The sequence below is a fragment of the Amphimedon queenslandica genome, unplaced genomic scaffold (genome assembly GCF_000090795.2).
Source record: "Amphimedon queenslandica unplaced genomic scaffold, v1.1 AMPQUscaffold_13042, whole genome shotgun sequence".
NCBI lineage: Eukaryota > Metazoa > Porifera > Demospongiae > Haplosclerida > Niphatidae > Amphimedon > Amphimedon queenslandica.
The window spans coordinates 52,573-64,812 of record NW_003546722.1 but is presented as its reverse complement, the minus strand read 5'-3'; the positions used below and the strand labels follow the sequence as shown (position 1 = coordinate 64,812).

Genomic DNA, 12,240 nt, shown 5'->3' with positions numbered 1-12,240 from the left:
GGATTATGGGGTGGCTTGGCAAAGATATTAGAATTGTATTGCCATCCTGTGTTGTAATAAAGATTAGAGAAGAATTTCCTTTTTGAACTTACAGAGGATTTGAATATCCTGATTTCTGATTAATTTTAATAAATATATATTACATTGAAAATCTACTCTGATGTTTCTTAATTGCATCTTCCTTATTTGGGTGCTCATAATTGGCACAAAGTGGAGTTGGCTCTACATTTGTAAGCGATGTGGCTCTGTTAGATTTTTCTAGGTTCTCGATGGCCAGTTGAAATAGTACTTTAACATAATCTATTGTATTAATTGAATGGTTATTATGTTAATATAAATGAATACTGACCATACGTTGGATTATCCATAATTTTTCTTACAATATAACCTCCTTTCTTATATTTAGGATAGGAGATAGAAAATCTATTCTCACCAGACTTGGTTTTGCTTTGAAGTCTCGCACTGTTTTCATTGTAGTGCAGAGCAGCAAGCCTTAGCCTAAATGGTTATTTGTTACGAGAATGTACATGTATCTGATCAACTTTTACCTAGTTAGCATTCCATTGTATGAAAATGAGACTAACTTAGGAGCAAAGTGTAGTACTACGCTATGAAATGCTTCAACCTTAGATGTCTGATAAACTGGAGATAGCTTCTTCACACTATTACAAAACCTTTTATCCACTATAATCTTTGTCAGGTTCTCACTAGGTTTTGTATCTATTTAAAGTTTTTAAGTACACAGATATTTGATGTGAAATAAACTCACGTCTTTTTAGCCATTTCCTGCATCTAGTTATTCGTCTATGTAAACATTTCTTGAAGTGTTTACTACTATGTGAATGCTTATTCTGAATATGGTTGTCCAATGACAACCATTTGGCAAGTATCACATCACTATTGCCACTTGGTGTGGAGACTGCTGACCAGTACAAATGATTAACAATACTTTTAAGCCATTCACCAACAATACCACAGTCTTTCTCTTTCACTAATTTCTCAATTTTTTTTCTGAGAGCTATAAATGTTATATAAGTATACAGCAATTTAGTTACATTTTATCTTACATTTAGCAACATGCCACCCATCATAACAATAGGTTATTTGAGGATACTTTTCACGTATGAATTTTGCAATTCCAGAATGCCTGTCAGTAACAAGTGTACCAACTCTTACTTCAGTATTTTCAAAAAACTTAAAAGTTCTAATAAGACCTTCTTTCTCCATATTAGGACTACCAGATACTTTGTTGCTCTATACGCATGATGTGATATATATGAATCTTAATTATTTTATACCTGTACCAATTCTATACTAACAATCATTTGGCGATTCAAATCCATAGGAGTATAGCTCCCATTTTTTGCCGAATACCCAGGGCTGTCTGCACGTCCATCTCCACCCATGACTATTGGTATACCCATTCGTTCTGTTTCAGCTATGTATAGTGATTGTTTTCGTGTCCATAATGTTGATACAGCTGGTTGCAGGAATTGTCTTTGGTGTTGAAAAAATGTTTGTAGTGAAATTACTTTGATGTTCAAATGGCAAAAGACTTGTAAAGCTTTTGATGGCAGGCTACCACTAAAAAGAATTGATGACGACACCAGTAGGTTAGCCAATGGCATGTTATTAACCATTGGTTGATTTGTCCAGTTAAACATGTGTCCAGCAAATCACATTGTATTCCCACATCTTTGAATGTTACTGCGATTGTGTACCAACTGACAAGCATTGAACAGTAGCTTGAGATCCTAAAAGAACATTTAACTTTAAAATTTTAAAGTATTGTGAACTTACCTTTATGCTTTTTTGATCTCTTTTTCTTTCTGCTTACATGATAATCCCTTTTAGCAACATTATTGGGTTCAAACTCAGTATCTGAAGATGAATCATCAAAGGACAATAAAGTCTGTGTTACGTTAGCATCACCATCGTGTTGACCTTCTTCATTCTCCTCATCATTTGCTGGACTAGATCTATCTTGTTGAACATCAGTGAAAAATGTACCTGTAATCTAGCCAAGAAGTATGATAAAAGATATTTTAAAACAGAAATACCTTTCTTCTCTCTCTTTCTTCATAGCGTTTAATCCTTTTTGAAGATGATGTTGCATTATAAGAAATTGACTGCTTGAGTGGACTTTTAAAAATGCTTGGTACTGCATCTGCCTTCAGTCTTACAAGTTTTTTTAATCCCACACTAGCAGCTATTGCAGAATCAGGCTCAAAGCAGTCAGTAGTAAAATGACAGCTGCACAAGAAAGAATACTATGTAGGTCCAGACCACTTGTCTCTTGTTCTTTTCACTTAATCTGTCCACTTCTTTAAAGATACATCTCTTGGAAAGGTAAACAAGCTCACTCCATCTTTATTTGTGTTTCCACAACCATAAGCTACACATCTCTTTGGCATGATGAACCATGCAGTCTGCAGCTCCAGTTCATCTGATGACATCACATTTGCGCCACGCCCATTTTGTTGCTGAAATGGGAAGAATATGGCTGCCAGCAAAAAATTCGCAATTCAAACAGGTATAATTCACTTCTGGAACGTTTTTTTGATATTATAAGTGCATCAACTGTGTTCATTTCATGCTTAGATGCAATGGTTAAATTATTGAAAAATCATAAAAAATAATCTTAGTTACCCTTTAAGGAATGTCCGTAAATCTCAATCAACTTGCATAGAGTGTAAGAGCAGACATCACACTAGCATCTGCCACAAGACACGAGGTTCTTCTGAACAGACGAATTCTGTAAATTTTCAGGTGAACACATCAGTACTTAATCAAGATGCCCCTCCCTTTTCTCCTCCCTCTCCTATTCCTACAGAGTCTGAATCTTCTCATTCCTCTACTCTTTACATTGAGAATGATCACAATATACTAGTGCAGACTGCACATGCTATAGTGTTCAATCCCAATAATCACAATGATAACACAGAAATTAGAATTATTCTTGACTGTGGTAGTCAACGTTCATACATCACCAATAGTCTTAAGGAAAGGCTCCACATCACACCAGATGGTAGAAAAGCCGTGCTAATATCTACATTTGGCTCTGCCAAGGAGAGTTATCAACTGTGATATTGTAAGATTGGTGTGTGTACTTAAGGTTCTGAAATGAAGTTAAGGTTATTTTCAGTACCACATATATCTGGACCAATATCAGGTGTACCAGTTGAAGTTTACAGAGAACGAAATGAGCACATTAAAGAGCTAGATTTAGCAGACACTTCACAAGGAGAGCCTGAAACATTAATCGGCTCAGACTACTATTCGAAACTGGCTACGGGAGAGAGGATTCATGGTAATGGAGGACCTGTTGCTGTATATACTGAATTGGGTTGGATTTTATCTAATCCAGTCTTCTCCTATAATCAACACTGTACCAATCTTATCACACGTAATGAGAGTAGACTCCGGTCTAACATTGAAGCATCTAGATAAGAGACTCAGGTTGTTCTGGGACCTAGAGTCAATGGGAGTTACTGATACTGAGGATGCGGTTCATGAACAATTCAGTTCCATCGTTGTATTACGTGATGTTTGCTATGAGGTATCACTCCCATTGAGAAATTCCTGAGTATCCATTCCAGATAACTTACAGCTCTGTAAGTCAAGACTGCATAGCCTACTTAAACGATTGAAGCAGACTCCAGACACACTAAAGGAGTATGACAACATTTTCCGGCAACAACTAAAGAATGGAATAGTTGAGGTTGTACAGGATTCACCAACTCAGATTCAAGACAGAGTGCATTATCTGCCACACCATGCGGCGATAAGAAAGGATAAGGAGACCTCAAATGTACATGTCGTGTAGGACGCATCAGCACGAGACGGAGGTCACTCACTTAACGATTGCTTACATACCAGTCCAAAATTCAACCAACGAATATTTGATATACTCCGTTTTCGATGTCATCAAGTAGCCTTAACTGCAGATATTGAAAAGGCCTTGCTGATGATCTCAGTCTCAGAGAGAGACCGGGATGTATTACGCTTTTTATGGGTGAAGGATCCACCTGAGGATTCATCTGATTATTTGGTACTTAGACTTGCAAGGGTTGTTTTTGGGGTATCTTGTAGCCCTTTTCTATTGAATGCTACAGTTGAACACTATTTAGAGCTCCATCAAGAGTCACATAAATCTTTAGTCAATAAGCTAAAAAATCATTTTATGTAGATGATGTTATCACGGGAGCTAGGACTGAGGGAGAAGCTTACTCACTGTACCGAGAATCCAAGCAATTGATGATGAAGGGTGGATTCAATTTATGCAAGTTTACTTCTAATAATACCTCTTTAAGAGAGAGGATTGCTACTAATGGTGTTGCTCCAACCACACAACTTACTCATAATACACTCAAGCAACACTTGGGAAAACAGACATGTTTTACAGGTTTAAGAAAGAAAGGCTCCTAAGACAGGACTGACTAAAAGGCCTGCTGTGAGCGTGTTTGGTAGGTTTTTTGATCCTCTTGGTGTCATAACTCCTGTCACTGTCACATTTAAGGTCCTGATTCAGGACTTGTGTAAAGCAGGAGTGGGGTGGGACAAACCCATTGAGGGTAAATTATTGGAGAGATGGCGGTCGCTCATGTGTGAACTGAGGGATTGCTAGCCCTTCAGTGTCCCATGCTGCTACTGTTTGTCACTAGAAGGTACAGAAATTTAAGAGCTTCATGGATTCTGTAATGGATCCACTGTTGCTTATGCAGCAGTTATATATTTAGTTATTAGGAGTCTTAAGACTTGCGCAGTCAGAATGATTGCTTCTAAGAGCAGAGTTGCTCCAATCCAACAGCAAACCATTCCCAGACTGGAGATGTTGGGAGCTCTTTTGCTCACAACTTATGAAATCAGAAATCAAGAGCCTAGAATTGGAGATTGTTATCAAAGATGTTACTTGCTATACAGATTCAAAGATTACTCTTTATTGGATACAGGGTCTTAATTGTGACTGGAAACTGTTTGCCCAGAACCGTGTGTCAGAGATACAGCGACTGACAAATGCTGAGAGCTGGAAACATTGTCCTGGGAATCAAAATCCAGCAGATATACCCTCAAGAGGTTTGAATCCTTCTGAAATATTGCACAATAATTTTTGGTTGTCTGAAGTTCAGCACACTCTTAAAGTTAATACTTCAACTATTAATACTGTATCTAATATTGTGGATATTAAGAATTACAGCACACTTGATCGATTGTTACATGTCACAATGGTGATACTTATGTTTACTAATAGATTGAAAAAGAAATATGATAATGAGATACAATATTTGCATAGATCAGAAAGATTATGGTTAAAGGAAGTGCAATGCACTTTAATTGATGATAAACAGTTGAAGAAACAACTAGATCTCTTCAGGGACGATACAGGTATTTGAAGGTGTGGTGGCAGACTTGGTGAAACCAATTCTGCATATTCCACCAAATACCCTATAATCCTCCTTCGAGATTATCACTACTCATGGCTAGTTGTTAAGCAAGCCCACAGTCATGTTCTGCACAGTGGTGTAAAGCAGACTCTGACAGAAGTCAGATCAAAGTATTGGCTTATTAAGGCAGAATGTTTGTGAAGAAGGTAATTGCAAGGTGTGTTGTTTGCAGGAGACAAAAATGTCTGGCCTACAAGGCCCCACCTCCTCCTCTTCCCTCATTTCATGTGAATGAACAACCTCCTTTTGCACACACAAGTGTGGATTATGCTGGTTCTTTGTATGTTAGACCAGACTACCCTGTAGGAGCCAAGTCCAGCCAGAAGGTTTAAATCTGTCTAGATACATGTTGTATAATTAGGGTGGTTTCTATAGATATTGTACCTAACCTCTCTTGCCCCTCTTTTTTAGGTCATTTTGTTGTTTAACAGCTTGTAGTCGTATTTCCTATCTAATGATTTCACATAACGAATCTACTTTCGTTTCCGCTGCCAAGACGATCCATAAAATTGTTACTGATCTGTCTGTTGCAAAGTATATGCATGAATCTCATGTAGATTGGCAATTCAATATTGAGAAGGCACCTTGGTGCGGTGGTATCTTCGAGAGGATGATAGGGCTGACAAAGAGATATTTGCAATAGATAATTGGAAGATCGAAACTGACATATGATGAACTGTTAACTGCAGCCACTGAAGTAGAATTAATTCTCAATTCTCGCCCACTCACGTGTGTGTCCTCTAATGATAAAGAAGAGCCACTTACCCCTTCGCAATTAATTGTTGGTAGATGAGTATCCAATCTCCCTGAGGAGTTATGCTATTGTAGGGAAGAAGAGTTCACGAATGAATTTTCGCCGTTATTATTGAATCGCAGGTTAAAATATCTTCACAATGTAATGGACGAATTTTGGTCAAGATGGAGAAATGAATATTTGCTGAATCTTTGAGAGAGGTATCCTAGTGGTCACAATAAATCGTGGCAAAAGGTAATCAAGATTGGACATATTGTTTTTGTCCATAGTGATGAACTGCCATGTAGTTATTGGAGACTTGGTAGAGTTATGGAAGTGATCACAGGTGCTTATAGTAATGTGAGAGGTGGAGTCATTAAAGTACTATCTGGAGAGAAACGTTCTGTGTTATTGAGATGTTCTGTGTTATTAATTCAGAAATTAATTCCATTGGAAATTGATAATTCGAGTGGGAACAATGGCACTCCCCTGGATGTTAGTATTGATAATCAAGAATCTACTATTGATGAGTCTACTGCTAATGAGTTTACTGTTAATTCCCCAAGAGATAGTCAGCAATATGATTCCACAGCTGTTAATGATTCTAATACTCTGTCTTCGCCCAATGGACATCCTAGAAGAACAGCTGCTATTCAAGCATGCGATAAGATCAATACAAGAATGTGTTAGGACTAACCTAAACTTAGTTATGTATTCATTAATATTGATGTATATTTTCTTATTAAATGTACAATGTTGTAATATGTTATGTATATTGACTAACCACTGCAGTCAAAGTGGTGCAGTGTTGAGAATTGAATAATTTATTTCTCTCATTATTTATTATTCTTATGGTTAAATTGTACTGAGCATGCTCTGTTGTGTGCATGTGAATTGTTCTGTTGTTGAGAAAGAAAGAAGTTTAGGAGAAAGAATCCGAGAATAAGCAGTGTCTATAGAGCACCAACATACTGCCAATTAGAGTTTCCTACATAATGAAGTGGGCGTAGTCTCAAAGCAACTAAAGCAAGGAGTGCGTTTTCTTCCACTTTTTGGTTACCTTTTGGAGAAGAACTTTGAAACTTATAGGATAACTGAAGTAGAACCTACAGATGATATTTATGCAAGACTTGCTTTAGCACTTTGGGACGTGGGCGTGGTCTCAAGGCTGTTCTAGTGGGCTCTGTTTCTAGCCTTGTTTCTTGACTTCTAAAAAAGGGAAATCTACAAGAATTTGTTACACATGGTGTACAGACATGCTCTACTACGTATTACCACAATTACGAAATATTTTGTTTGTTTTTTACTGGAGTTACAAAATACTTGTCTGCATTTTGACTCAAATTTAACATGTACAAAAAAGTTTAGCTTTAGGACAAATACTTAAGTGTCCCTTTGACCCATTTAAAATAGACTTAACATGTACGCTTGTTTTGCTTTTATAATAGCAACTACATTTTGCAGCTATCTCATTGAATGAAACATCTCCCACGGGATGATTTTTCAATTCTTAACCCCAGCCTTGAAATGGTTAAGAGGACCCCTAGACCACCAGTTAGAATATACTTTAGTGTGTTATATTGGCCTGTAAAGTTTGTCACAAAAATGTACTTAGAGGTGGGAACACTGCCAAGTCTTACACAACTACTAACCTAAAGTCTCACCTGAAAAAGCACTCCGATGTTTACAAGGAGTACCTATCTAAGGAAGAAGATGCTACATGAGATTCAATGGATGTCTCTACAGCTAGTCAAGGTGGGGTACAACTTACACTTGATCAATCCATTACCCGTACTTGTGTAAGGGATATAAATGACCCTAAAGCTCAAGCTGTACATAGAAAAGTAGGGGAGATGATTGCTCTCAATTTTCAAACATTCAGTATAATACATGACAGAGGCTTTAGTTTTCAACTTTCGCTATTGGAGCCAAGATATGTAATACCAAGTAGGAGATATATGACAGAAGTTGTAATACCAAGCATTTACAATGGCCTAGCCAAACAGGTCAAACAGGAACTGTCAGGAGTAATGCCTTCAACTTTTACTTTAGATATTTGCTCTGCTCACGTTAATTAATAATCACTCTATGCCAAGCCGGACTGCCCACTGAATATCACAATCATTCACATTTAAGTCATCAGTGCCATACATGTCCAGTCATTTCCTGAGTCTCACATCGGGACTAACATCTGTGATATAATTTCTGTGATGATGCAGAAATGTTACATTGATAGAGAAAGTATTCATCTAGTTGTTCGAGAAAATGCCAGTAATATGGCGAAAGCTATGAAAGATGGTGGCTTTGATCATATAGAATGTTTTGTACATACTTTGCAACTCATAGTTCATAATGCTGTATTCACAGTTTCACACAGAGATTTGTCCTAGACACTCCAGCTGTCTGTCGACGTTTTTTAGGAAATTTTAAACATTCTCCACTACGTTATAGTAAACTCAAGCAAATACAGAAGAACCAGAAATTCCAGAACATAACTTTTTAAGCAAGACATAACTACTCGATTCAGTAGTAGTACACTTCGCATTTTACTGTCAATTCAAGAACAGAAAGTAGCGCTAGCTGCAAATTTTACTCAGAATAACATTCCTCAGCTAACAATCAATCGATCTCACCTGGTAATTTTTGTGCTTCCGTTACTATTCCTTTTGTAAGGGCATTACTTAAAAACATTTAGAAAACAATGATAAGACTGATCGAGGACTTTAAACCATGAAATAAGCCATGTTAGACTCACTTAATTCTTGGTATAAAGATGTAGAAAGCAACAATGTTCTCATTTTAACTTGTATTTTAGTTTCTTGTTTTAAAGATCAAGTTTTAGTGGACCAGTCAGTTGAGCTGAAGCTAAAGCTCTATTAAGTAGCCAAGTTGACTCTGGAATGTCGGTTGAGGAACAGAATAGCTTCAGTGACGAACCAGTACAGATGAGGCCGAAGACCACAATTGTCAAATGTCTGACAGAAATTTTGTAAGAGTCACAAACAGAAGATATTGAGTTTAATTCTAGTACTTCCTTGGTAGAGAGATATTTAGCAGAACTATTTGTACTACTTTTAAGTGGAGCTTGTTTCACTTGGTGGAGTGAAAATAATAACCGTTATCCTAAACTTTCAAGACTTGCACGACAGTATTTTTCTTCTCCACTTACTTCTGTTCCATCAGCACATGTATTTTCATCTGCTGGTGATATATATTGTGAAGCAAGAAATCAATTAAATCCAGACTATGCTGAACAATTACTTTCTATGACGGGCAACTTTGACTTAACAAACAATTATGACTTTTAATTTTAAATTCATTGTAAAAAGTTATAAAAAGTTTTTAAATGCAATTGCGACAATTTAAGTGAAATATTGGTATTGGATATTGGCTTAAGTATAATTGCAAAAATCAGTTATAGGAATATTGACAAAGTTTGTTATTGGTACATCTCTAGCCTATACATACTACTGATGTATTTTATAGATGAATTGAAGAATGTGGAAAAAGGTAAGTGAATTGGCTGCAGTGACGTCGCCTTAATTTTTGCTGCATCTGATATGGACATTAAAGTCCTGACTCAAAATATGTACACATCTTTGTTGATTTGACATATACATGTAACTAATGTATTTCATAGATGACTATATGAATATGGAGAAAAAGGTTAGTAAAAGTCTGCAGTGACGTCACTTTACTATCTTAATTTTTGCTCCAGCTGATATGGACTTTAAAGGACAGAGTGAAGTTATGTCCACATTAAAAAAGTTTGCAATGACATAACCTGTACCTTTCTTTCAATGAATTTTCTGTAGATTGTACAACACCTAAACGATAGCGGAAAAGTATAAACTAATAATTAAGGAAAAATTGTTGAAGTTCTTTTGTAGATAAACTTTATTATTAGATTGCTTGTCCCATCTTGACATGCCTCTTGAAAAGAGAAGAGACAGAAAGAATAGTAAAGAATTAAGACAATGCCTTATTATAGATTGTCTTATAATGGATAATAAAATATAATTTTTTAATATCAAAATTATAGCCAAGTGGGTGTAACTAGTTGCAATACTTTTACAAACTTTACGTAATATGTGACCATAATTGACAAAAGGGCCCTTATGGCGGATTTTAAAATTGATCATTATAATGGAAAATATCAACCTGTGAGTGCTTTGTTAGACAATCATTGTTTCTAAAAGTTTCATGGTAACTTTTTGCATCCTGTGGAGTAATTTTATGATAAATGGGGCTCAGGAAGTTGGATTTCTTAGGCTAGAAAGACAAATTTCACTACCCGCCATAAGGTCCCTTTTGTCAATTATGGTCACATATAATGAAAAGTAAATTATTGCCTGCTTAGAGGGACAATGAAAACTGCATTTCAAAGATGAATGTAAGGATACTGACACTACAGACACCGCTACAGACACTACAATCACCACTGACACTACAGGCACCACTGACACTACAGACACCAATGACATTACAGACATCACTGAAACTACTGACACTACTGGCACCACTGCTACTACCAACACCACTGATACTACAGACACCACTGATACTACAGACACCACTGATACAATAAACACCACTGAACTGCAGACACCACTGACACCACTTGGCACTACTGACAGGACCAACACCACTGACACTACAGACAACAATGACACCACTGACACTACAAACACAACTAAAAACACGACTGACAACACAGACTACAGACACCACTGACACTGCTTGCACAACTGCCACAACAAACAGCACAGACACTACAAACACAACTGGCACTACAGACAGCACTAACACTACAGACACCACTTACATAACAAACAACACTGACACAAGAAACACCACTGACACTACAGACACCACTGATAATACAGATACTATTGACAAGATTGACACAACAAACACCACTGACACCACTCACTCAGCAGACACCACTGAAACCACTTGGCGCCACTACTGACGCAACAAACACAACTGACACAACAAATACCACTGACACTGCGACACAACTGACACATCACACACCACTGACAATTCTGACACCACTGTTGCAACAAACACCAGTGACAATACTGACACTACAGACACCACTGGCACAACTGACACTGCAGACACTGCAGACACCACTGACATGACTCACAACAGACACCACTGACACTGCAGACACCACTGATACCGCGACATCGCTGACACCACTTGGCACTACTGACACAACTGACTCAACAAACACTACTGACACTACACCACAGACACTACTGACACTACACCACAGACACCACTGACACTACAGATACCATTGACACCACTGACACAACAAACCACTGAGACCACTGACACCAGTGACACCACCGCCCACTGACACTACAGACACCACTGTCTGGCACCACTGACACTGCAGAGACGTCTGACAATGCAGACATCACTGACACCATGCTACTTGCACCACTGACACTGCAAATACCACTAACACCACTTGGCACTGCTGACACCACAGTCACAACAAAAACCACTGACAATACAGACACCACTGACACAACAAACATGCCAGACACCACTGGTACTAGAAACTGTGCCACTGACAATTATTATTACTATAAACAAAAACATGTCATATAGTAAAGATTTTCTCTATGAATATAGTTAGGCTAATGAATATAGTTCAAACGCAATAAACAAAATGCCCGATCGCCTTTTTTAATGGCACTTGCAGCACATGTATCCTCCATTTTGCTTTAAGGTGTGGCTCACTGGTGAGAACCACACCTGAATCGATTAAGCCAATGTTAAAGCCTAATAGTACCATGAATGATAGCACTTTACCGAGACCACTTAACCAGAAATATAATAGACTAACGTAACCGGGTTTGGCAACGGGATCACGTGAGTGCATTATTTGTGTATAAAAACTTTTTGCAGTCTCTGATAGTGTTTTCAAGATGGCGGATGTCAATGTCTGGAGTATGAAGTTGCTCTTTTCTCTTTTAAAAATGTATTTAGCTTTATGAAAAATCTACTGCAAAGTTATAATGGTGGCTTCAAGGTTCTGATAGG

General features: G+C 37.5%; 1 protein-coding gene across 1 annotated transcript in view; it reads right to left on the bottom strand.

Annotated features, from left to right (window-relative positions):
- Positions 1 to 1,664, bottom strand: part of LOC109585585 (uncharacterized) — a gene marked incomplete at its 3' end in the record, with an annotated part of 3,170 nt that extends 1,506 nt beyond the window's left edge. The window contains exons 1-7 of the mRNA XM_020001713.1: positions 1,299 to 1,664; positions 1,068 to 1,254; positions 770 to 1,018; positions 549 to 720; positions 350 to 498; positions 157 to 300; positions 43 to 115 (exon numbers count right to left, since the gene is read on the bottom strand). Of these exons, the coding sequence (XP_019857272.1) occupies positions 43 to 115; positions 157 to 300; positions 350 to 498; positions 549 to 720; positions 770 to 1,018; positions 1,068 to 1,254; positions 1,299 to 1,664 (1,340 nt within the window). The remainder of the gene's footprint in view (positions 1 to 42; positions 116 to 156; positions 301 to 349; positions 499 to 548; positions 721 to 769; positions 1,019 to 1,067; positions 1,255 to 1,298) is intronic.
- Between the last annotated feature and the right edge of the window lie 10,576 nt (positions 1,665 to 12,240).